This window comes from Xiphias gladius, chromosome 1 (assembly GCF_016859285.1).
Source record: "Xiphias gladius isolate SHS-SW01 ecotype Sanya breed wild chromosome 1, ASM1685928v1, whole genome shotgun sequence".
Taxonomy (NCBI): domain Eukaryota; kingdom Metazoa; phylum Chordata; class Actinopteri; order Istiophoriformes; family Xiphiidae; genus Xiphias; species Xiphias gladius.
The window spans coordinates 7,064,831-7,092,699 of NC_053400.1; the positions used below are offsets into that span (position 1 = coordinate 7,064,831).

Below are 27,869 nucleotides of genomic sequence, written 5' to 3' on the forward strand. Positions count from 1 at the left end.
AGTGTTTAACCCACTCGGGGATGCGTTAGCAGTACGAATCAATTTGTTTTTAAAAGGAGTGACCAAATCTACAGTTGACAAACAGATGTTGTTAAAGGAGCAAACTAAGTCATTGATCTTGACAGGGAAAGTCATATCCTTACTAAGATCTGCAAAGACATATGAGAAGTTGTCAGCAGAATGGCTATAGAGAGTGCGAGAATGGGTAGTGGATATCAGCAATTAAAAACAGTATCAAATATAATACACTTATAGTCGGACACAAATACGTTGTCAATACATAGAGCATTAAGGCTCAGACACAAAGTAAAAACCAAATCAAGAGTATGACCATAATATTGTGTTTCCCCTGATACATGAAAACATTTCCTGTTTTATTGTGTCCTTGGTTTAAAAAATAGTCATTTATTGCTTTGTGTTACAAAAATAAAAATGGATACTTGTTGATATTTATTTTAAACCTGCATGAAGTGATTTTTGACCATTAGAAACCATTAAGTTAATTTTAAACAAACTCCCAGCAAAAGGTTTTGTAGAGTTTTTAAAGTCCCTGAAAAGCATTTCTCTACAACATTACTAATTCATGGCTAAATAAGTAAAAATCAAAAGTTAAAAAAATCTTAATTCATTATTTATTTAGAGTTTAACTCAAAAAACCCCAGCTAATTTTCTTCATCAGGACTGTGTAGGTGTGGTTCGATCAGATTTCACTGATGGTGACCTAACAAACCACAACTGTCATCAGATTCTGATTCAAATGTCAATAAATCTTGACTGGTGCACAGAAGTAGGTAACATCACCATTCTCTTTCCCACCCACTTCAAACAAGTGAGAAGAGCAGGAAAAGATGCATGAATACATATAAATCTGGCATCTTAAATAACCAAAAGTTTTCAAACAAACTTAAAACAGCAATTAGTGTGTTTATGTAGGATCCTAACACGCTGACTGAGAAAATAACTTTTCACTGCATAGTGGCTAATACCTTAACTACAAAATGTTCTAATATGCTTATATTTTAAAGTGGTTTGTGGGAGGGCTCCATTGAATCTGAAAGCTGTATAGAGCTACACTGAGATGTCGATTCTCAATGGGATCAGGAGCAATAGGAACTCTTTCGCATTGTAGGGAGTCAGTGGATTTGTGTTAAGATAGAAAATTTTTCTAAATAGAGCTATGCTTTTGTGCTTTCACCATGTTTGAGTTGTGGTCCTTACATAGGTTTGTCCGCTGCCTTTAGAAGCTGAAGAAATGTAATGTTTCCGCGTGTGTTTATTTAAAATCCATATTAAATAAACACAATGAAATGAGGTCACATCTCTCTTTCTTCCTCCCTAGTCTTGTTTATTTCAGCCTCACTCCCTCTCTTCTCTCTCTGACCCTTCTAACCTCTGTAAAAAATATAAACATAAAATGTACGCACGACACAATTACTGGCATCCCTTTGATACATTTAAATTATACCCTCAAACAAAATAAAAAAAACAATTGAGACTCATATGTGCTTAATTTTCAATGTTTACATGACCCGAATAACCAACGAATGATGGTTTTACTGCATAAAAAGGGTCTGATTGTTTCGTGTTTCTTTTTCAAAATGGCAAAAAAACAACACAGCTGTCTGACAGCATCAGAAATGCTATTATCAAAAAACATAACAATTCCAAAGGCTACAAGGCAATCTCCAGAGATCTTGAAATCCCTGTTCCAACAGTTGGCAATGTTATCAAGAAGTTTCACAGTCATAAGATGCTTCCAGGACTTGGTGCTAAGAAAAACTCAATGACAGAAGAGAAGTGGAAAAAAGACCACGCAAGACATCTAAAGAGCCTCAGGCAGGTTTGAGGGGAAGGTATTGGGTCTTTCAGCAGGACAATGACCCAAAGCACACATCCACCAGCATGAGAGATGGACTGTTTTAAACTGGCCAGCAATGAGTCCACACATAAATCCCATTGAAAACCTTTGGAGAGAGCTGAAATCTGCCATTGCAAGAAGGACTCCTGCAAACTTAAAAGAACTTAGAACACATAGCAGTGGAAGAGAGGCAGAAACTACCAGCAGACAGGTGCAAGAAGCTTCTAGATGGCTACAAGAAACATTTAGAGGCTGACACTGTTGCCAAAGGTTCTGCAACCAAATATTAGAGAAGCGTGCCAATAACTGTGTCTGAGGTATATTTTGTGTTTGTATTTTTTTAAGGTTAGCAAGTTTGTTTTTTATTTTCTTTTGTTCAGTAATCTTGGATAATTTATCAAAATATTTTGATTATACAGAATGGGTTAATTTGCATTTATTTCTGAAGATATTCTAAATTATGTACTTAGAATTTGAGGATTGCCAATAATTTCAACAGGACTGTATGTGGTCTGCTAAATTCACAAAAAATGGAATAAGATTGAAAGAGACAGATGGAGAAAACGATAAAGAGAGAGTGAGAAGAGACACCAAGAGGACTGAGAGAATGTGACACTGTGACCATGCCTGAATAGCTCAGGAGATTAACGGTATAACATTAAAAGCAAGTGTGTGACATAAGCAACATAACCAACTAATTCCCTTTTACAGCCATCCATGGCTTCTCAGATCCCCCAGTTGCTGTGCCTGCTGCGTATTATTCCTTGTTTGTCAGTGGGATGTCACGCCACGCTCCCCAGGGTGCGTTTGATCTGATTCACCCTCACAGCCCTGGGAGCGCGTTTTCTCTCATGCAGAAAAACCCAACATAGTTGACCACCCGACTTTGGTAGCTGCTAAATATAAGGAAAGCTGCACTTATCCACAGAATCAAGCTTAAAGACTAATACATTTGCAACCATTGTTAGGGCACAGAGGTGCCAGCACTACAGTAATAATGCATTTTTGCTTATTTTTCACCATTTGCCATGTAGCTTGCATACATATTTAAGTTGTGCAGCTTTATGTTAGAGCTTCATGTTCTATTTAACAGACTTAAAGTTCATTATGATGGTCCTGTACATCAAACTCCACTATGCGTTAAAGTTGCATTAACGCCCCATCCACCAACTAAAGCACAACTTCCCACGCTCTAAATGCAAGTTGTTTGAGGCGAAACCCACAGTTCCCTCCTGCTGAGCTTTACACATGATGCAAAATTTAATACATCTTGCCTTACCTATGTGTAAAATGGGGATATGTGCTGTATAATCAGAAGTAAATTTAGACTGGCCATGTAAAATTTATGCTGTGTTGTCCACATTCTAATACTCATACTATTCAGGCACGTGCAAAAATATAAAGTATTGCCACGTCGGCTGCAACACATTGGTCGCTTCCTCTGCAGGGCACCACAGGGTTTAGTCATGGCAGGGTTTATGTAGGAATGAGATTAAAATTAAGTTACAATAGAACAAATAAATAACTAAAAAAATTATAACACTGTAATCTTATATATAGGTAAGTAAATGAGGATGGCGATTTGTATGCAGGGGAAAAACATTAAGATTGCAGAGACAATTGCAACTGACACTTAATGCTAAATGTAGTGGTATAACATCCTGCTGTTTAAAATAGAGTCTAAATTGGATCTGTCAAAATGGGGTGTTCTAGATATTATAGATATTATATATCAACTGTTTAAACAGATATTTAGTGGTCATATAAGGGGGTGCAACGTCGCCAGCTCCTTTGAACCACATTTCTTTGTCAATCTTAAACTGAATGTCAGAGCTGATGTCACGTACCCCTGAGGTAACCTTATATAAGCTTATATGTTGAACCCAGCAGTACAATATTGCAGGCTATTCATGGGTTTAATATTGTGCAGCATCTCATTCTCCCCAGCTGTGGAATGAATCGATGCAGGGACATTAAGTAGTAGCATAACATTTGGAAGGAACGGAACTATGAATAATACACACATACATAAACACACAAGCAAGCTTGCATACAATTGTGCTTGGGAACACACATACACACATCTTTCATATAGACTGAGATATTGATATGCAAAGATAGATGCATGCACAATCATAACACTTACTCTTTTTTTTTTTGGATGCACAAAATGGGAAGCGAATTATACACATATAAAGTGGAAGAAAGGGAAGCGTACAAATCAAACCTTAACTGCATGTGAAAGCTCAGCATGCCCATGTGCCTTTCCTGCCTGCAGACCAAACACTGGACGTCAATGATGCAGAGGCAACAAGACAGCTGCTAGACACACACACACACACACACACACACACACACACACACACACACACACACACACACACACACACACACACACACACACACACACACACACACACACACACACAGTTGTATCTCCATGACTTCAGAGGACATTACACTGACTTCCATTCATTTCCTGGAGACTTACTTTAACCATAATCACTACTTGCCTAACCCTAATCCAAACCTTAAAACATGTCTTCACCTCACAATTTAATGATTGTGAGGTTGTTATGTTATGGGAACTTACTTTTTGTCCCCGTAAGGAAGACAAATCCCCATGATGTGTCTGTGTAAATAGATTTAGGTCCCCACGACATGAATAGTACCTGGACCACCCACACACACACACACACACACACACACACACACACACACACACACACACACACACACACACACACACACACACACACACACACACACACACACACACACGTCCTCCTTAAAACATAAAACATTGAACTAAAAGTGCAAATACCTCCGCCTACTTCCGTTTCCCCCTTTTCTTTTCTTTTTCTATCCCCTCACATTTTTTTCTCTGCCAAATTCAAACGTCTTCACCAACACAACATGTATGCTAAGTGTTTAGCTGAGACAGAAAAGGTATGAATGAGAGAAATACAGAAGGAAAAATAGAGATAAAAAATAGGAAGAAAAAAGAAGGGGAGAGATGGTCAAAAGCAATGAGAAGAATAAAGATAAGGTGAGAGAAGCAGCAGAGGATAGAGCGAATATTGAATGAAGCCTAAAATATGTGTGTCCGTTTGACCCTGCAAGGTGCTCATCTTAGCACCAGCCACATGAATAAATGACCACATCTAATTTCCCCTGGCTGAAATCAATATTCGGGTAAACTTTGAAACTGAGAGTCTGTTGATTTGCTGAATTCATGTCTTTCAGGAAAATAAAATACTTCATATCAGCCTTAAGGTGGTCCTGCTTGGAAACTCAGAGGCAATGGAAGGAGATATATCAGATTTCTTGAATTCTAAAGACACTGAAAAGAAAAAAATACCTGTGCTTTGAATGATATAATCATTTTATACCAACAAAATGTATGAAGTCCATCCCTTCACATCCCAGATTCAGTGTAATTAGCAGTGGGAGTATTAGTAAGGAGAGATATGAAAAAAAGTCCATTGTTACAATGTGCAACATATGCATCATTGACAAAGCCATTGGTGAATCCATGTACTGATATCTGCCTCTGTCAGGTGCATGTCACCCATCTTAGCTTAGTTTGGACTGGATATGATATGGTATTTTTTGATGATAGTAAAAAAAAAAAAAAAGGAAAAATTAAAGGAATAAAAAAATAAATGGTAAAAAAAATTGATGGTTTTGGAGCATTTTTAGTATATAGGTGTGCATGAAACTGTCATAAGGTCCTCCACCTTGAAGCAAGGGATATTTTAGCGCCCTAGGCAAAGTCTCACTCAGAGGTTTACGCACCTGGGTTCACATTATGCTTTGGGTAGAAGTGGACTGAAAGTATAATGTTGCCATGGAGATGAGTTAGCCGTAGACCATGGATGTACAGTATTATAGGAACTGGACACCGGACTCCAAGATGGCACCTACCCTATTGAATGAAAACTGCTCAATGAGCGCATAAACCAAAAAAGTTTTTTAGCTGTGAAGTTTTACTAATATAAAGTCTTCATGGACACCTTGAACTTTGTAGTTCAAGGTATCCTGTCAACAGTTCTTTGAATACATCCATGCTGTAGTTGCACTTTAAGCTTGTATTTCTTCATATTTTGGTGAATCTGAAAATTAATCTGCATACACAGTTTCTGTTTGCACTGTAACCACAGATTAACAGACTGCAATAAGTGGATCACTTTAATATTGAAAACAAGGTCTAAACAAGATGATTGTGAGGCAAGATCTGGTGTTATGAGGATACTTTTTTGTCTGTTATGTCTTTTGGATGGTCATCTGCGATTGACATCAGAGAAATCTCCATATCTGGAAAGTGTCAGTGGCACTAATTATGTCAATATGTGGACTAGGTCTGTATTTTCAGTTGTGACTGAGTTATGTCTCTGAGAAGACGTGAATGGAATCAGCCAGTTTCAAAGGATTAATGAACATTCATGAGCACCAAGTAATCTTTCCCCCTTTCCACTGGCACCTTAGACAATTGCCTATGTGACTACAGCAAACTGGTAATGGTTTGAAACATCCACCTTGATGCTCCAGTGGGTGGGCTGCATTCACCATCTCTTCCCCACCTATACACTCTTTCCACTGATGAAACTGAGCATACCCAGTTACCACTCACAGTTCGCATTAACTTCAGTAGCAAGTTGTCAGGTCTTTAATAACCTCATTAACAGGTTGTGGAGATCAAAAATTTAGGTTCAAATGGCCATTTAAAAGATAGTGTCTCATCATTGACAGCAAACCATTGTGCTTTCCATTTTTTTCAGAAATGAAGTAAAAGTAAAACCATTCATTCAAACATTTATTTGTTTGGACCGCATGTGGTTGAAAACATCAAACTAGATGTGATAGGCTTTTGCTGACAGGCTGCATGCAGAGCGGTGCCTGCTACCATCAGAGGCCGGGCTCACAGCAAGCTGTCACGCTGCCTATAAATCCAGTTTCAACAAAGTGTTGTTGTGATAAAAATTCAGATAATCTCGACAAAATATGCAGTCTACATGAGGGGAATCTGAGTTTGCTCATACTGCATACTAGTTTAGAAGCTGAATTCATAAAAGCATTGTTGCCAGTACAATGGAGCTGCATGCATTCATCCTGTTTTCCCTACAAAATATCACACTGCATTTTGTAATACAAGTACGCTGATGCTGACATGCTGATATGCTGATATTCCACTAACAATGACAAATGCTATCTCTTTGACGCCAATTAAAGATCTAAACAACCTGTACACCAAAAAAGCACAGATCATACACATTTTGATAAACACTTAATCTACTCTTTCAGCCCTTCAGCAACCCAAAAGAGTTAGATCAGTGATTCCCAACCAGGGCTATTTGTACCCCAGGGGGTACTTCTGCAGTTTTTGGAGGGTATGTGGACAGATTGTGGAGTACCTCAATTAATATTATCAAATAGAAATTAAGATTTAATTTTAACAATGCAGTTGTATGCAAAAGTTTGGCCACCCCTGGGCAAATTGCATATTTTGTTGATGTTTTAAGTGAAAAGAAGCACATACAATCCCTGCAGCAAACAGACATTGTAAATGACCCTTTCTTAAAATGTGAATGCACTGTTAGTTTTTATTTTATGAACTTAGAAAATACGGGAAAAAAACAGCGACTGCGGCATATGCAAACACTTGGGCACCCTTCCACTTGTAGAACACTCAGAACTTCAAAAAATCACTATACCTCAGTTGACTCTTTAAGATTTGTAAGGCAGGTCAAGAATTGTCAGATGATGAAAATTGCAGAGCTCGATACATTAAGAACTGCGGAAGTCAAGACAAGATCTGGAAGACCAAGAAAAATTTCAGATAAAATTGCACATCTGTCGGGGAGAGAGGCAAAAAAGAAAAACCCACATATTTCGGCAAGGGTTTAGCTGATTCGGGAGCAGTGGTGCACTGTTCCACTATGCAGTATTGATGCAAAAACAGGGTCTACATGGAAGAGTCATCAGAAAGACGAAGTTGCCCAACTGCGACCTCATCACAAAAGTCAACGTCTGAAGTGTGCAACGCAACATTTGAATAAACCAGAGTTGATTTGAGACACTTACTGTGGACAGTTAAAATTAAAATTGACGACTTTGGCCACAATCACCAATGATTTGTTTGGAGAAAAAAAAGGGAGTAGCATTTGATAAAAAGAACACCTTGACAACTGTTAAGCATGGGGGTGGAAATACCATTCATCAATATCATTGCATGGAATGAGGGAAGAATGGAATAAATATCTAAATATCAGCAGATTCTGGATGCAAATGTCATGCAGTCAGTCAAGAAATCGAAAACTGAAAAGAGACTGGCTTCTACAACAGGACAATGATCCAAAGCAAACCTTAAAATCCACCATGAACTACTTCAAGAAACACAAGCTGAAGCTTTTGGGATGGCCCACACAGTCCCCTGAGTGGAAGATCACTGAAAATCTTTGGGTAGACCTTAAACATGCTGTGTGTTCAAGACACCCTGAAAATATCACAAAAGTTTAAGTGATCTGTAGGGAGAGTGGGTGAAAATTCCTAAATGAATAATAGAAAACCTCTTAGTTGGCTACATTAAACATGTGCAAGCTGAGATATCTGCCAAAGGTGGGGTTACTAAGTACTGCCTTAGTAGGGCTTTTATGTTTATGAAATAAAAAGTAACAGCACATTATTACACTAGGCTCATCTTGGATATGTGTTTATAGCAGGGGTTGGATTCACTTCTTTTCATTTAAAATCACCAAAATGTGTAAATTGCCCAGGGGTGCCCAAACTTTTGCATACAACTGTTTGCCCACATACTGAGTCAGCTATAACACCTGAACACCACATGTTACAACTAAGACTGGGTGAAAACCGGTTAGCAAGACAGCAGAGAAGATGATACAGCTAGCTAAAAGTAATGGATGAACAGCTGAAATAGTCATCTATAAAATAATGAATAAATGGTTAAAATAGATTGCTAAAAGCAATTGATAAACAATTGAAATTAAGAACTAAAATTAAAGGATTAACAGCTAAAAGTAATGGGTAAAACAGCTAAAATTATTATCTAAAATGAATGAATACAAAATAGAAATAGTTAGCAAAAAGTAATGAATAAATGATTGGAGTAGCTAATGGTAATCGAAAGTCAGTTGAAATAGTTAAAATTTACATTTATATTTTAACTGTATTAAAAAAAATATTGTAATATCCACTATTCATATTTTATTCACTTTTATATCAGTTACATTTAAATAATACCCACATGTTTGAAACATGACAGGCGGAGTTGATGAAGGCGCACTTGACAGCAGCTGACAGCGATCATGCAACTGGTGCATGAGAGACAACAGAGGAAAGTTGTTAGTTAAAGGCTAACATGGTGAAATGCAAGGTGACATGGAAATGAAATCCTCACACTTTTCCTTTTTACAAAAAGTCAGTGCTGAGAAAGACAAGATGGGAAATGTCTCTACACAGCTTTTAAATGTCAAAACCTTTAAGTGAACAAAATTCCCATTAATAGTCACTTACAGAGCCATAAGAATATTAGTATGCCCTAGAGAGTTAAATAATGGCATTTGTACCTCTTAGAGGCAAATCTTCATCTCTCTTATTCTGTCTCTCTGTTAAATTTTTCTACTGGCTGACATGCTCTTTCCATTTCTGCCTTTTTGTTTGTTTCTCTCTGTTTTTGCTTTTTCTGTTGATCTTTCACCCTGCATCCAATCTGATCCACTCTGACATTCATCATACCTCTCTGGACCTATCCTCTCTTGTGGGCGTTGTTCTAGCACAATCGTATCAGCCCAGCTACAAAAAACAGAATTCCGCATAAAGTACAGGAGCTGAATGGGACGTATCAATCCATGCTTTACAGCAAAGAGAATGACCCATGTGGCTGAGGTATACGTCTCCCCACCCTTCATCTGGTTGATCCTCAGAGCCGCTAATGCGGATTCAAACTCAGACGTGATCACTATTCAGAGAGGTTGTTTGTAAAGGAAATGAACTGGGTTTGAAGGAGGTAAAAAAGATGCCTGCGCTGTTTACGTGCTGATGGATGTATTGTAATTAAATGTTTAGCATACTTGAATCACACAACAAAGTAAGCAGGACTGAGTAGAGGGAATTTTTTAATTGGATATGGAGATTGCCTGAGGTGGTGTTTGTTGGCAGAAAGTGTAGGAGCAAGGGCAGGTTTCCAGTTGTGCGTTCAGGTGTAACTGCATAGCTATAGAGCCCATAGCTCCTGTAGCTACCGTGCGCCATAGCCGACATGCGCCTCTTCACATATGTAACTATACATTGGGGTTACTGTTGCTGAGGCAGCGCTACATGGAGACCACAAGAATTGTGATGTCATGTTGGGTTTTCTCCCAAAAGTTTGTGATGATTTCTGAGATTGCTGATATTGAAGACAACAGTGACGAAGTTGAAGTATGACTCAGTGATCTCCTTCTCAGTAACACACATCTCGCAAATCCTCTCCACTCCAATCCTTATGCTCGCGGAAAAAGAGGCTGTATCACAGTGACTGAAAGACGGCACAGTGATTGCATGTACTAGTGTTTACACTAGTATCCTATTCAGTAATGAGACAAAGGAAAATAGAAGTTAGCTTGATGTAACTCCACTTCAAGTACATGCATTTCCCACTGTCGCTCTATATCACAAAGTAAATGAAAGAATGTAAGCAAGGTCACTATGAGGAATAATATTAAAGCATTATAAAGCCTGGTCACATATGACACATCTGTCTAGTGTTGCAGGGGTGCTAGTAGTGGGTGACACCTGACACTGAACTGCAGAACCTATGAATCAAACCACCTTTAGTTATGTAGGGTGGGAGTCCTGTTAAGCCCTTGCGTCAATAAATATTCATAAATTCATAAATATATGATGTTGGTGCTTGCCATTTCTGCAAGTAGCTGGCACTGCTATACATTTCTTTTTTTTGAATAAAAAACCCTTTTTTATTGACTTTTTACCTTCACATGTTTTTGTTTATACCGTGGCCACTCAGAAAGCTTGATTGCAATTGGCTAACAAATGTCCATTCATTTCTGGTAACAGACATATAACCGGGCACCCCTAACGCAGGTGCTTGTTTGTTGTTCTTGATTCATCTTCCAGAATAAACTCACTGACGTTTGGTTAAGGAAGGTGGAAGAAAAAAGCCTGATGCAAGCAATGCAACAATCTAACTTCAAACCTGTTTGATACTTGAGTGAAAGCGGACTTTCAAGTAGACTAACTCTAAGACGAGGAAGGAGGACTTTTGAAATAGCTACAGCAAAGCTTAAAACTTGACTTTTAAAATCCTGACACAATCAGGCTTTTGATTATCCATTACAATTGTAAAAAAAAAAAAAAAAAACTTGTCAGTTATTATCCCTCATTTTCACTTCTCAGTAGAACTCCTTGAATATTCTACAGTATAAATAACAAACATAGAACTTTTATATTTTTTCCCATCATGAGTGGGCAGTCCACTTGCAGCCCACTCTCTGCCTCTACACAGAAAGCAGTTAATGCAACTTGACTACTAAAATAAAACAGTCAGCAGATCATTTTTGACCATGTGCATATATGTTATTATTTCCTACCAGAAGAACTTAAATGCTCTGTTAAGTCATATTTACAAGGGTGAGTAAAAGTTTACAAGGAGCACTTGAATGCAGTGCTATGCTGAGAATGAATGTCCATAGTGCATATGAGTATTCCAAGATGATAAGTTGTGAAATAAGTGTTCAGAGTTTGCGACAACAGTCTATCACAGTCACATTTAAGCTTACCTGATTGGAGTATCGCATGCTGACATTGCGCTGGTCCTGGCGGGGCACGTAGCGGTGGATGGGATCAATATCTTTAGGGCTGATCAGCTCATCCGCTGGAATGTGAACACACGCAAACACAGACAAGAAAAAATGTATGTCCAAAAAAAAAAAAGTATATCATTAAGATACATACAAAACACACACCCACATAGTCAAGAGGGCGAGTGCAAGAAAACAGAAAGACCAAAAAATCTATTTCTTATCATTTACACGAATGAAGACACACACAACGAGTCAAACTGCATCCTTTGTTTCAAGTCAGTGAAGAATTAAACAATATTTACAATCGTCAAATAATTGTGAACAATGAAAAACAAATCGATATTTTCTCTGTCATGACACACATAACATGGAATAATAAATTAACTTACAGATGATATTAGAATGAACAGAATGAACGCGTGGGTTCAGAGCATCACACCAAAGCACACACACAAACACACACAGACGCATACCCAGCAGCTTGGCGATGTTGTACAGGGCCTGACCCCACAGAAAGACCTTCCCATCACGTCCAGAGTTGCTAGGGAAACGCTTCTGGCTTCCATGCTTGTTCTGCTCTGCCTCCACAAAATCAGCCGGTACGTAGTAGTATTTGGGGATCACAGCATGGCCTGGCATGAGAAAACAAGGACTGTGAGCATTGTGTGTGTGTGTGTGTGTGTGTGTGTGTGTGTGTGTGTGTGTGTGTGTGTGTGTGTGTGTGTGCGAGCGGGTGTAGAGAGCATCTTGTGTTTTGTGTGTTTTCACAAGAAAAACCTGCATTTCACTCCTGTAGTTAAAGAAAAAATACTTTAATAAGTCTGCAGTGGTGACAGTAAGTGACAAGTTCACAAGTAGTAAGTTCACACATTAGAATAGTGTTTGTGTGTAATTTTTAAACAAATTTTCTACTTAAGAAGAACATCTTCACATTTTAGCACATACAAACCTACATACTTCAACCATCATTATGGGCTCTGTTCAACATGGATGCCACCAATATTCTAACGCTTTACAAATATTACCTCTAAAATTTGTATTTATCTCAAATTGCCTGTTGAAAAAAACTCAGGTATATTTTATTTAGCTGGACTACAGCTGAAAAACATATGGTGGGGTGCACATATTTGAAAAAATATTTGAGTCTGTTTTTATTACGTATCTTTGAGACTGCAGGAAAAAAGACTGCAGACTGCAGGAAAAAAAGCACTTGTCCACCACTGCAGACACAGTTTTTTGGCTAACAGAACTCGAAGTGTTAATGGGGTGGGAAGCTCATGTCCTGTGTTTGGTCTGTCTACAATGTCTCCTTCTTCTACACCCTGTCCAGATCACAAATTAAAGTTAGCAGCAATAAGGACTGCAGTAAAGGGGCAACTGGCCATTTCAATTTGGGAGGAGAAAAACAGTGTCAACAGCCACGACAGTGGCTCTATGAGATTGTACTTAGTCATGGCATAATGCTAACGTCTACATTGTTTACTATCAAACATACAATCGTTACTCTTATATCAGACTGTGCAAAAAAATTTAAGCACTTAAAGTAAAGTGAGGCTGCTTTCAAAAGTAATGCCATGAATATTTCTAGTTCATCACAACTTCTTACAAAGAGCAGTAAACAGAAAAAAACCTAAGTCAAATCAATATTTGGTGTGACCTCCTTTTGCCTTTAAAACAGCACCAATTCTACTCAGTACATTCGTACACTGTTTTTCAAGGTACTTTGCTGGTGGTGTTTTCCAAGCATCTTGGAGAACTTGCCGAAGTTCTTCTGTGGAATAAAGCTGTGTCAGTGTGTTCTGTCTCTCCATGTAATCCCAGACTGACTCCATGATGCTGAAGGTAGTGGTTCACAACTCTGGTTGTATGTAAAGAAATGTTACGTTGACTGATCCTGGCAACCATTACCACAGCTTTTGTGTCAACTGCAAGTGACATGCGACAGTGCATTTTGGTCACTTTGGACATATAATTATACCTCTGAAAGTACAAATAGCAGGGGTTCAAAAATGTTTCTGTATATGTCGAGTACGAATCAAACTTGATTCAAAAAAAAAAAAAAGACTCAAAGGATTGCACAGCTCTAGTTAGTTGCCCATTCATCAAAGTATAGCTGCATGTCCCCAAAGCTGCACCCTGCATGTGTCTAAGTATAATCAAAACAATGGGAGCCCATGACTCCAGGGAGGTCGGGCAAACCTGCAGCAGAACAGACAATAGCAGCTTCTGAAAGCAGCAAATAAATTTGTGAGTTTAGAGTATTCATGGGCATTAATGCTGACAGAGAAAAAAGGTACACTTGTGTTATCCTTCAAAACCCAGCCAATTAACTTCAAGAGTTTTGTTAATTCACACATAACCAGCACAAAGGCTCTGTGGGGACATCTGGGGCGACTTCAGAAAGCTCAGTCTTACATCATTATCCTTTCTGCACTCCAATTATTCCTGTCCCATTATGAACGGACCAATAGAAACTCAAAGCTCTTGACATCCCTATCATTTGGCTGTCTCCCCTCCCAGCAATGGGTTCAGGTGAATATAGAAGCCAGGCTCTTTGCTTATGGGGAAAGGCTGAGCTCACTTGAATGTAACGCCTCTGTGAGCCTCGGTCACAGCATGCTAATGTATGAATATGGATGATGCGATTTAATAAGGGAAAGTTTTTCATTGCTAGAGGGAGAGAGAACAGAGGTAGACTCCAGCTCCAAGCTCAAAGACATACCAAACTTTTATGTGTGTGTGTTTGTGCATTGGTAATTTTTCCTCATCCATCTGTCACTGCATTTGTGTATGTTTGAGTGTAATTTTGTGATTACTCACCCTCATAAGACTGGAAGATGATGGGTTCAAGGAGGTCCTGGTATTCTTTAACCTGAGCTTTATTTCCTCTGAACACACCTGCAGCACACACACATTAAGAATTACAAATTAAAAGCTTTGGAAGAAGCCTTTCAGTCTAATGTTACAGCAACATTAAACATCTAGATCCTATACAAATCTAGAGATGTATATATGTTTTTTTAAATGTATTTAGACTAAGCTTTCATTACGACATTAATCACTTTAAACCTGGAACTGATTTATTCGCTTTTTTACACATCTAGTAGATACAAAGCACAATTAGGAGTCACGTTTCTGGCCACCTGACTGATGTGAGTCCAACATTCTCTCTCCTTTTCAATCACTTTTGCTCTACATCAACTCCAGAGAAAAGTAGCTTAACTTTTTTCACATTTTTTTTATGTAGCAGCCTTATGCTAAAATTATTTAAAAAATTTTTTCCCTCATCAGTCTATATGCAATATTCCACAATGACAAAGAAAAAACAGATTTTAGAATTTTTTCCAAATTTATTAAACAGAAGAAACTGAAATATCACATTGACATAATTATTCAGACCCTTTGCTAAGACACTTGAGATTTAGCTCAGGTCTTTCCCATTTTTCTTGATCATCTAAGAGCACAGTAGCCTTCAAAATTCTTAAATGGAAGAAGTCTCGAGCAACCAGGACTCTTTCTATAGCTGGCCGTCCAGAAAAACTGAGCAATCAGGGGAGAGGGGCCTTGGTAAGAGAGGTGACCAAGAACCCATGGTCACTCTGGCTGAGCTCCAGAGATCCTGTGTGGGGATTGGAGAAATTTCCAGAAGGACAACCATCACTGCAGCACTCCACCGATTGGGCTTAAAGGCAGAGTGGCCAGACGGAGGCCTGTCCTCAGTGAAAGACACATGAAAGCTGGCTTGGAGCACGTGAAAGGACTCTCAGACTGTCAACAAGATTCTCTGGTCAGATGAAACCAAAGGTGACCTGTTAGGCCTGAGTTCTAAGTGTCATGTCTGGAGGAAACAAGGCAACGCTCATCACCTGCCCAATACCATCCCAGTGTTAAAGCAAGGTGGTGGAAGCATCATGCTGGGGGGTGTTTTTCAACAACAGGGACAGGGAGAATGGTCAGGGTTGAGGAAAAGCTGAATGGGGCAAAGTACAGAAATATTCTTAATGAAAACCTGGTCCAGAGCGCTCAGGACCTCAGACTGGGCCGAATGTTAACTTTACAACAGAACAATGACCCTAAGCACACAGCCAAGACAATGCAGGAGTGGCTTAGGGGAAACTAGGGCCATGACTTGAACTCAACTGAACATCTCTGGAGAGACATGAAAAGGCTGTCAAAACACTGCTGATGAAATAGTAAGAGTGAGAGTGAACCAAAACAGCAAACTTGTGGGCCATAAAAACAAAAGAATGAACAGAACCACACTAACATGCTCAGTAAAGTTGAGTGACAATGGCTGACAATTATATCTGTGGTTTCATCTCTATGAACGGCCCATTTCACATACCTATTATTTAATCCATTGTTAATATAAAAATATTGATAATAGCAGCTTTAATGTTAAAGCACTGTTAAATGCTGCACAAATAAAAGACACTCGATCTGACTGAGCAGCGATATGAATTCTGACCATTTAACTAGTTTTAGAGCATTTAATTTTAGAGTCTTGCTTTTTATGTTGTGTTTACTTTGTTTTTTTCTTAGTTTTAGCTGCCGGGGTCAGTTTAATAGATATTTTGTGCTTTTTGAGCTGTTAAAAAATGGTCATTTTAAGATCAACAATAGCAGACAAGTCTGAGATCAGAATTTAGATTTATTGTTAGTCCTAAAAATGTCAGTGGAGTGTAAACTGGCATGAGTGTGATTAAATGATGCTTGAATTCGCATTTTCTGGGGAAACTACACTCCTTTCTTTATTTCTTACCATTCCCTTTGCCTCACACACAAGTTTCACACATCAAATCTTTTTTTTAAAAAAAGGTCTCTAAATCCTCTAAAACCTGGCAAACATCAAAATGTAATTTCCTGTCAAATGCTACAAATCTGTCTTCTATCTTGCCAATGACCCACTTGGGGCATCATAACAGCAGCAATGGATAGAACAAGGCTTACCGTCAATCATCATGTAGATGAAAAATATGGGAAACTCGCACTCAATTCCATCAAAAAGCTGGAGAGAGACAGAGAGAGGAGGAATTATTACTTTTCCATTTTAGAAAGCGGAGAGAGGCACAGGGACTTTAAAGAAGCGGATGTCTGTACTTTAGTAACATTGAATATGGAACAGCATGGCACAAGGAAAAGATATAGAAGACCTGACATTGTGATTGAAAACTGACAGAACAGAGATGAATAATAACGCTTCCTTGCAATGCCATTAAAAAATTCAAAGTTGTGCTGTGTGTTTTGAGAAGGACAATTGAAAGTCTGAGATGTGAAAAAGTTTACAATACAGTGACAAACACATGAAGCATACTGAGAGAAAAGTTGGAATAGCTGGCCATTCTAAGTGTGTATGTCACAGGCTGTAGGCCCACACTTCCACCACTTAAACATAATATCTGCTGTATGTATGAGATTTGGAATTAGAATAGTTAGAAACAATTTGAATGAAATGTATAAAAACTGTCCTAGAGTCCTTGTAGTGGGGAAATCAATGGGGAAATCAATCAATTCTGGTGACTGACGACAGGTTATGCTACTGTACTGTACCTGATGTGTTGATCATATCCGGTGTCACAAAGAGCTAACTAAAACAAAACTGATTATAAGTATTAGTCGAGAATGCACCTAGACCTTATATGTAATAAATACTAATAAACAGGTAGAAACTTTACAGAAATTGGTATAGACTAACAGTATAGACTATATGTTGCTTATACAGATTTGGGAGATCAGGATTAGCAGATGGATTTAACGGTAGTTCTGCTTTAAATTCATGCTAAATCACAGATCTGCTATCATATAATCCTGTAATACGTTTGGTCCATTGGCTTTCCCACCACAAACAAAGTTCCTATTGTTTCAGCCCAGTTGTTAAATCTGCACCCCAGTTTGACAACATGATTACCAGCCTAAACAAACCAACCAAGATGGGCAAATGCATCAGAGTCCATCTGAACCGCACCAAACAGGTTAGGTGTGAAAAGCACCCTTAGTAAGATGCTGGGCTACCATGGGCCACCAGCTTCAAAACTCTTTGTCACAGATTCAACAACCCTGTAGAACTCTACTGGAGGGATGAATGCCATTCTTCCGCAAACTAGCATTTGATTTGCAATATTTTGACCCCTGGTGCCCTGTATGGAAGCGTATGCATTTGTCATGTTTCTCCACTAATTTTCTCAGGTTTCAGTTTTTTTCATTTAATTAAACCTCTCCCCCCAGTAAACACTTGGCAAGATATGATTGACTAACTGATTGACTGACTGACTGATAGTTCTGAATGAGTAACTGATGAGTGTATTGAGTGACTGTGCAACTCTGGTTGTTTTCAGTTGACTGAACACAGATAAATACAAGACAACGTGTGGCAGCTGAAGAAGATTTTCCTGAAAAAACACTTGAATTTGAGAAGAACATCATCACTTGTTGGATTATTCTCTGAATCTTACTCAACCAGAAATCCTATTATAGACTTCACACCATGTGTGTGTAGTGTCACAAGTGTCACACACATACAAAATCCTTCAGAAGTCAGTCATTTGGTACCAAGTCACATGAAGAGATGACAGTCAAGTGAATCGCAGCCTTATTAATTCCAGTAATTCAATCTCAATTTGTTTATGCTTGCCTGAAAAGGATAAACACAGACACACAGCAGCAATGTTAGCAGCTCTGTCCTAACAGAGAAACCTTTTTATTAGTCATCAATTTTCTATTAACACTACAAATCATCAAAGTCAGCTTGTAAAAAGATTAAACATCCTCCAGATTTTTAATAGCCTCTATAAAATCCATCATGACAAATGTGTGTGTGTATGTTTGTGTGGATGTATTTTAGTCCGTAGTCCTGTCTATCTTTGTCCCTCATTTTTTTTAATAATCTCCAAACTAATGGAAGATAACAGAGATTACATCCTAATGCAATAACAAATGCCTGGTACACACACACACACACACACACACACACACAAACACAAATACACGCATATGAGAGCTGCTTTCACTATCACAAAGCTGATACTACTGTCTGTAGGCTTGCATGTGCTTCTCTAAATAGTTAATGTCTGCACCATGAGATTATGCAGGTATGCATGGCGTCAAACTGTGTGTTTCAGCAGAGATAAGAAGCAACAGTAGCTATCAGATGGTGGGAAAGGAATGGGAGAGAGAGAAAAATGAAATGCAGGAGAGTGCATAAAGAGAGCCGAGGAGGTGGCATATTTGAGGCACGGGGAGAGTAAATGAGAGAAGGGGAGAGCTGAGGCAGTCACCCAATGAGGCCTGTGCTTTTCGGCCCGTTGAGGCTGTAAACAGGCAGGGATCCCTGGTGTTTTGCGCTTGAGCAGCTCGACTGATTGGTAAAACTGTCTATCACACAGGCTTCTGCTCTCTGTCAATGGTAAACAGAGAAGGAGCACAGACATCTGCCCTGCTATGAACATCAACAACAAACTCACTCGATGTCTTCTGCAGGGACACCTGGTCTAGCTGTGACTTCTTTTTCTCCAGACAGAGCTCACACTGTGTCAGACACTCGCCTGGCATTTCACTTCTCTGTATGTTGGGTCATCGCTCAAAGGAGGTAAAGTTTGACTTCTTACTTCTTACATCCACCAAGGAGGTTATGTAAGCACCCGCGTCTGTTTGTTTGTTGGTTTGTTTGTATGTTTATCGGCGGGATTACCAAAAACTACTGAACCGATTTGCACTGAATGTGGCAGAGGGATGGAGCATGGGCCAGGGAAGAAGCCATTAAACTTTGGGGCAGATCTGGATCATTTACTATAAATTTGAATTTTTTTCTCATTTAGTCTGTTTTGTGCCTTTTGACATTGGCCTTGGCAGAGGACTGTGCTCTACTGAGCGCATTTCCTAGCTTTATAAATGTTATTAGTCTGTTACATCTCTAAAAGTGGCAAGTGCTTCCTTTCTAACATTACAAAAATCCTCAGTTGGTTTCAATATTCATTTTTGGAAAACTGTAATCCTGTGGTAATATTAACCATTGTGTAATAAATAACCACCTGGCACAGTTTCCTCATATATAACTGGATTCTTCTCACTTGCAGTATTTGCTGATATAGTAGCAAATATATTACAGTTGGGAGATAGATTGCAAATGGCAGCAGTAGTGATCATTAATTTACTTTCTGAAACTCAACTGGCATCAGTATCTTCCACAATAAATCTGTCTGCCTGCTGGTAGAACTTAAGGCAGGATGGAGCAAGAGGGAACCGAAGCATTAAACACTGCTTGCTAATTCTTAGCCTTAGAGTATTTGTATCGTATTAGCTGCAGGATTAAAGAAAGCTAATTTCAAAGTATTTCAACAGGTTCAGAGTTGGTGCCCCACAGCTGCCCTTTGTTACATATCAAGCAAGCACTTCCACAGTCAGTCCCTTTTTTGGTTTGTTTGTTTTCACCACCAACCTTTCAACTCCACCTTTCTAAAGTTTCTGACAATTCTGAAGATGAAAAAACAGCCAAAAGCAATCTAATTTTGTAAAAGGGATATTGTTTCAAACATTTCTCAAAGCCACACAGCAGCTGTGAGAGCCATGAGCAGCAATCTGTCAAGTCCTGCTAAAGTACATTAAAAAACAGGTCACTGGCAGCCACAAGGCCAAATCACGGCTGAACTATATTTTATGTATATAGCTATTAAAAAAAAACAGTACATATTTTAAGCAATGTCTTTTGTGAATCATTTTTTGGTATTTTCTTTGTAAAGGAAGATTTCCTTCAAGAAAAATGTCACCTGGTGGAAGTAGGGCAAGGAGCCTCCGAGCCTCTGTCTTATGTTGTGTAGCTAAATATGAGTTAAAAAAAAAATAATAATAATATCGTCATTCCAACCCAAAACCATGGATAAAATGAAAAACTATCTCTACCAATTCTTTTGGATAATGTTTCATTATACATTTAAATTCTTGACTTATGTGAATAGATGTAAGCCTTTCCACATCTTTCATCACAGAGCTTCTACTGAATTGTAATTTGAATAGGAACGAAAGTAAGTTCTTATAATAACTGCTAGTTGTAATAAAGTGAAATGACATTTTGTGGGTCGGCAGTTATTAGATACAGTGGCTTCAGAAAGTATTCGGACCCCTCCACTGTTTGCATACTTTATTCTGTTGTAGATTTAAATGTAGACGGATAAAATTGCCACAGGTTAACTCACTTTTTCATTATAGGTTATTGAGTTTAGATTGACAGGAACAAATGGCAGTTTTATCCATTTACAATTAAATCTACAACACAGTAAAGTGTTCAAACAGTGAAGGGAAGGGCTAATTTATTAGTCAATAGTTATGTTTTTTATCACGGGAGCTGTCAAAATGGTACAAAAAGTAGCTCAAATGAAATTAAATGTAGCCTAATTACAGGGAAAACCATCTAAAGTGGAAAAACTGGTCAGCTCTTTTGGTGCTAGCCAGGTAGAATGTGACTTTAAAAAAAAAAAAAAAGAAAAAATCTGTCTGTTGCAGTCTGTTGCTGCTCGAAACAAGGCTCACATGACTAGCATGTCATGGTAGTGGTTGTGTCAGGTGACCATTAACATCAAGTTGTGAATGACCCATAAGTCAGCAGAAGTGTTGAGACTCTTGGATTAGAGGTGAAAGATCTACATCGAACAGAAACTCCACTTACCTCTGACTTTGTACTTGTTGATCTTTGTTGATTCCTCCATCTACCTCTCATTAATTCTAAGAGGTGCGTTCTGCAGCTAATGGAATGATTTGTTTAGCATTAAGAGTCCAGCCTCTGATTCACTCATTATGCACTCTCTGAGCTGAATCTGAAGTGAATGTGCTTAATTTCGCAAGGATCACAGGGGATTCACAAAAGGACAATGAATACGCAGCCATTCAAGTACATATATATGCATGAGCACACGCACAGACAGGGACTTAAACACACAAACACACTAAGAATCGGGGTGAATTACCTGGAGGATTAAAACACTTGAAATGGAAGAGGCTAAGGCACAGGCAGATCTCTTAGATTTATCATAAAAGGATAAAACCTTTTCAGGCTTATGCATTTCAGAAAAACTTTTAAAATGTCACACTCAAGGACTTTCAAGTTGGACTTTTTTAGCTTTTACGCATTGCCAACTACTGGCACTCTGCCAATAGTGGTTGCCGGAAATGAACTCTAGGTACATTTTTAAACATTATATCGTTCTTTAAATTTAAACATACCTTGGTATCTCAGTAAAATTGCAAACAATCGAGACCACCGTGGAGACAAATGTTAGCCTGTTTTCCGAAACTGCTGCTGTTTTGTTGTCTATGCAGTGCTTCATTTGTTTTGAAATGTCCTGAAAATCAGCTTTTGTTACAGTGGACCACAATGTTTTAATTGCCTGTCTGCCAAGTTGGTGATGAAGAACTGCTCGTTCTCATTAATGGTAAGAGGGACAACCTCCTTTCATCTCTAGTGGGGTTCCCCAATGCAATTTGTTTTTGTATTTTTCATGTCTGATACAATAAAATGCTAAAAATGTGTAAGAATCGCTTTTAGTTGAATGAAGCCTGGACTGGCACTCTCAACATCCAGGTCTTGTCTGGGTGGCCTAGTGTCTGCAACTAAAAGTTGTGAATATTCACTAGAGCAATGGAGAAAAAACAGTAGAATAAAGCCCAGATAAACAGAACGAAATACGAAAAAAATTACATTACAATACATACAGCACTCACCTTCATTTCAGCAGGTTTGTAGTAGCGGCGATTCTTGTCTTCATTAGTGGTGCGGTAGCCATCGCGGAGGAAACGTTTGAAGCCATATTTGCCTCGCAGCTTGCGAACTATCTTGTCCAGTGTTTGACTGTACAGAGCATCATCGTCCACCGCGAAGGCAGGATAGCTGATGGTCGGAAGCAAGGCTGCATCTGTGTTCTTCAGGGAGAAAAGATTTACTTTACATAAATGACAAGCCCCATCCACAGTTCTGTTTTTCACTGTACACTGTTCCGCATATGAGTTACAACAAGACAAAATGTCCAGAAATTTAAATGACCGTAACTTAATTAAAATTCTATTCACCCCAGTCATCATATCTATCAAAATAATTAAGGACTGGAATTAAATCCTAACCAAAGTCACTGATAGTCATACAGCATAGGTATCTGCATGGAGCTGATACCATCTAGCATATACCTATAATTAGGAATGAATACTGTTATTAGGCTGGAGGAACCACTATGACTGGGCATCTAATACTCTCATTTCATTTTTGTTTGGTTCACTCTATTAAGCAATGGAAATGAAAGCTATTAAGCCCCAGCTTCACTGCAAACCAATATGAATATTTAAGGTTTATTAATAGACAGCAGAGCTTCCAAAAATAAGCCTCGCTTTTCATATTCTGTTTGGGCTCTGCTGTGCAGGTGCTGAAGGCCCGAATAACAGCAGTGACTTGCTTTTTTGACATGTACAGCCATGAACCAACTTGTCAACCAGCTAAAGGACTGTTTGATAACTGTCTTAACTGTTTGAGGCCGCTGTTATTTTTTGTAATATGATCTTTTTTGAATTTGCACAGATCTCTACAGTTCACAGAGAAGCCAAATGCTGCTCTGTTTACTCCAATCGACTCGTATTCTTCAACTTCTTGTTACAAGCCCAATCTACATTTTAACATCCTCAGCAGCTGCGGCTGAAATAGGATATCAGCTTACAAAACGCATTTGCTGCAGGTATTGAATGTGTCTAGAATTGAATATTATATTCCAATCTTTTGCCTCAGCATAAGAGTTACAGATGTTGTATTGATAATTTAGTTATCTTGACATCATCCTGCAGTATGTTGGTCTCTCGGTCCTTACTGCACTCATTCCTTCCAGCTCTTTAATGTCATTCTCTATGGCTCTAATGCCACTCTGGTCGTCTAATTAGACTCATTTCCCCACACACTGATGGCAGCTATTCTGCCTGAAACATCTCAGCACACACAGAGAGAGAGATATGATCATTTAAGTGCCTGCAAGCGGTAGAGTGGAGAGAAGGGAATGATTTTGTTCCTGCTTTTCTTCTCTTCATTGCACTTCTTTTTTTCACTCCTGCCTTTTCTGCTTTACCTCCCCCCAGCTCTGCAGCCACCTCTCACTTTTGCCACTTCTTGTAAACGCTGAACCATCAATAGCACAGGTATGGGCAGTGTAATGGCTACACCATGAGGGAAATGTATGGTTGAAGTACAGATATTCACTGATATATGGACGTAAGGGCATGGTTTGTTTGATGTGTGCAATTAACCTTTTAAGATTTTGGCATATGTGTGGTGGGAGGCTTCTATTTCAGCCTTTGATTGGTAGAGTTTATGCACAGCTGTTCCTCAGAGTCAAAAAAAAAAAGGAAATAAACGGAGCAGGTACAACATGTACAATTCAGGCCATTTTTCTAGAATCAAACAGAGATTAGCTTACTACCTCTGAGCCAAAATTTAAACAATATTTTAATATCATTTTTTAAAATTATCTTAGTGTTTTAACAAGATTAGAAGTAAAACAAGAAAATAGAAAAAAAAAAGATTTCCAAAAGATTTTCTCATTTTAAAACAAGACAAAGAGTCTACAGCCATGCTAGCAAATCTTTGAGGTTGTACCTAGGCACAGCAATACTTTGAGTTTAATGTTAACTTTAGCAGGCTAACATGCTTACAATGACAATGCTAACATCCTGACGTTTAGCAGGTATAATGTTTACCATGTTAATCATCTTAGATTAGCATGTTGGCATATGAACATTTGCTAATTACCACTAAACACAAAGTGCAGCCTAAGCTAATGGGAATGTCATTAGTTTAGCAGGTGTACGATCTGGACAAAATAATTTTTTACCTGATGATAGCTTTTGAGGAAAAGTCAAAGGATTACCAAAGTTGTTACAATTCATCCTGAGGGGTACATGAATATCTGTACAAAATATCATGGGAATCTATCCAATATTTGCTGAGACATTTCAATCAAAACAACAAATGTTAACCTCAAGCCTGGCGGTAGATAAAAGAGTCAGGGTATCACGAGAGTCAGTAGGATTCATCCCCTGGGGACTATGAATGTCTGTAAAAAAAATTCATGGCGATCCATTTAATAGATTTTGAGGTATTTCACAAAACATGAAAAATGTTAAACTGCTTGCGTTGCTAGAGGAAAAGTCAGAGAGCACCAGAGTCGGTCCGATTAATTCCATGGGGACCATGAATATATAAAATGTTAATGGCAATAGATGTTGAGATATTTCAGTTTTGACTAAAGTGATGGAGCCACTGCACCAGTATGGCTAAAATAAAATCTGCAAAAATGCATTTTTTGACTCAGCTATTAAGCTGATCTCCTAGTTTCTACATAAGTGCAGCCTTTTTTTTAATCTCCAACAATCATCGCTGCTAGTGTGGCTAGTAATAATAATTTTTTGTATTTTTTTAGTCATTCATTGGTTAATTTTGGTGGATGGACAATTACATGGGTGGACTCACATGGGAGCGAGACTCTCGGGGCAGCAGGGAGCAGAGGGTTTGCCTGTTCCTGTTGTGGGCGTCCAGATCCACAAATATCACTGACCATGAACAGCCCTGCGGAGCAAAACATATAAACACATATAAAGATATCATCCCAGACACAGCTGACCTATTCACCTTTCACAGGTACAACAACAACAGAGTTTCAATTTTGTTCCTTTTTTTTTTGGTTCTACGTGAACACCCACAAAAATGCACGTCAAGATGCACAACACATCCTCCTACATTTATCAGAAAAAACAGACAGTAAAATGGCTAAAATGACTTAAAACCCACTTTAAGGCCCCCACCATCACGCCTCACACCTCCACACATCAAAACACACTTTCTCCCTGTAAGGCCTGGCTGATATTTTTGGGTTGCATATGTTTTTGAAGTACTGTGTGGGAGTGCTTGAACAAGAGTGAGGCGAGAGTCATCCTATCACTTGAAAAGTCCCCATGTACAATAACAAAGTGCTGCTACTACAATGCGGTCTGTCTGTCCAGGGCACTCAAACACTTCTGGGGGGGGGGGGTATGCTTTTACTTAGTAAGGCAAATGATCGAGTCTTTTCTGGTTCTAAAAAAGCTGGTCCAGTCCACTTCATCCCTCCAACGGCAGTGCTTACATAAAACCAACTGAGCCACTCCTGCAACCTGCTAAGCAATGTCTAATGTAAGTCAGATGCATTATGTATGAATATTGCCAGAGTCTATTTTTTTTCCTCCAAAAACCAGGTCCAGCCAGGGCTTTTAGTCAAATCAGCAAGCTTTCCTGTAGCAATTTGCATAGTGCAGTGAATTGCTAGCCACCAATGTAGGCAGCTGTGTAACACATCAGTGAAACGACCCTCTCAGGGAAACCTTTTCTGGTGTTATAGCAGCACAGTGTAAGAAAACTCAATGTGTAAGATGAGTGATTTTGCCTTAGATATGTGCTCTGTAGACTGTGGTTTCATTCAGTGGGCTGAAATTTTATTTTTAAGAAAACTGAACAGTTCAAACAGTCTGTTCTGTTGGTTAACCCTTTAATAATTTCCCCTAGAAATAAGCAATGGAACAAATCTGCAAAATGGTTGAGATGTCCATTTACAGTAAAAGTTGCGCTTTGCTTTGCTTCCATTGAGTTAAAATAGAAGGAATTAGAATGGGAATAGAATGGAATATGCCAGGAAATTAATCAATAAATAACATAAACAAAGCTGGGCATTTAAAAAAAGAAACAGAAAGTTATACAGTATAATCTGTAGTAAAGTGTTTGTAATTCTAGATCAGTCCTGGTCATCTTTGTCTTTATCTTAATGGCAGCAGCTCATCTGTTTTTTTTTTTTTTGGTTGTTGTTTTTTTTTGGGGGGGGGTATTAATTCTCTTCTTGTGGTTTTCATAAATTTACAAAAAAAAAACTGTTTTTTTTTTATAGGCATTTACAGTACATCATTATGTACAGCGAGGTTTCTGTAACTAGACTACATAAAGAAGTCAGATTGCTTTCGAAAACTCAACCATAAACAGGCCACAGACCGAGAGTCATGCCTGGAAGGAAGCCACCTGAAAAGTTTCCGAAAACCGCACTGCACTCTGGGGACATATACTTCAACACAGTCCTAGAGATGCTAAGAAAGATGCAAGATATCAAAACTAGAAATGTGCTCTACCAATTAGTAGAGCAAACCAAAAATTTTTCTTCTCTTTCCCTCCTAATCCATATTCCCCCATTTAACCCTTGCACCCACTCTAAGGATTTAGCCCTTTTCCCTCTATTATGAAAATGTGACTGTATAATTTGAGTCAGTTACAGGCCACCATAATCTATGCCAGAAAGCCATCAATGTCATTGCTACTATTATGGTATACTAATAAAGGTTGAAAGAGCACAGAATATACAGTATAATACCCCTTTCAAAGACCCTATAATGATGCAATGTACATCAGCTTGACACCACTGAATGAAATTCAAAGATTCATGTCAGGAAAGAAAAGTAAAATCTATTCTGTAAAAAAAAACAAAAAACATAGGTTGGTTGAGTTGGGTGTGTGTCCACTCCACTACATCCATGCTCTTGACTGGGTTTGACAATCCCCAGATAGAAAGTGGAACCTGTTAGGATTTGATTGTCCAGCCATGTGTACACAGCTCTGTGAATTTAATGACTGGCTTTAAAGTTGAAGGATCCTCCACTTGGTGAGATCAATTTTATCCACCCAGTTCAATTTGTCACACCGCAAAGCTCCTAGCTTTGTATCCGTTGTGTGACTCAATTTTGGGGGTGGATCATGGAAAAATCAAAAGTTCACAAAACTGAAGGCTGCGTGTCCATTCCTCTAGTACAAAGGTTAAATGTGACACACACCCACAAGAGTCTGGAGCAAGTGTAAAGTGTGATGGCAGAGTTCAGAGTGGACTGAATGTTCCAGTTGGTGTTGGAAGGGTGAAAGTCAGCTGGGAAATCAAGATTGATAGAAGTCATTTATAATAAACTGAATGGCTTGAATAACTTCCATTCCCACAGAAGGACAGGAAACTAGATGAAACACACACACTCACACTTACAGAAGCCCCACACAGCATTGATGATGAAGCAGACACCGATATAAATTGACTCTTTCAACAAGCTGAGCTTGATGACAAAATGAATCACAAACAGCGACTTTAATATACACTCATCCTTGTAGCCCC

General features: G+C 38.6%; 1 protein-coding gene across 3 annotated transcripts in view; it reads right to left on the reverse strand.

Moving 5' to 3' along the window:
• The window catches only part of phkb (phosphorylase kinase, beta), a 106,461-nt gene that overhangs the window by 46,205 nt on the left and 32,387 nt on the right, over positions 1-27,869 (reverse strand). For all 3 annotated transcript variants that reach the window (XM_040130981.1, XM_040130800.1, XM_040130895.1), the window contains 6 exons: positions 25,169-25,264; positions 22,390-22,587; positions 16,630-16,687; positions 14,500-14,577; positions 12,153-12,311; positions 11,656-11,750 (listed from right to left, as the gene is read on the reverse strand). In XM_040130981.1, coding sequence (XP_039986915.1) covers positions 11,656-11,750; positions 12,153-12,311; positions 14,500-14,577; positions 16,630-16,687; positions 22,390-22,587; positions 25,169-25,264 — 684 coding nt within the window. The remainder of the gene's footprint in view (positions 1-11,655; positions 11,751-12,152; positions 12,312-14,499; positions 14,578-16,629; positions 16,688-22,389; positions 22,588-25,168; positions 25,265-27,869) is intronic.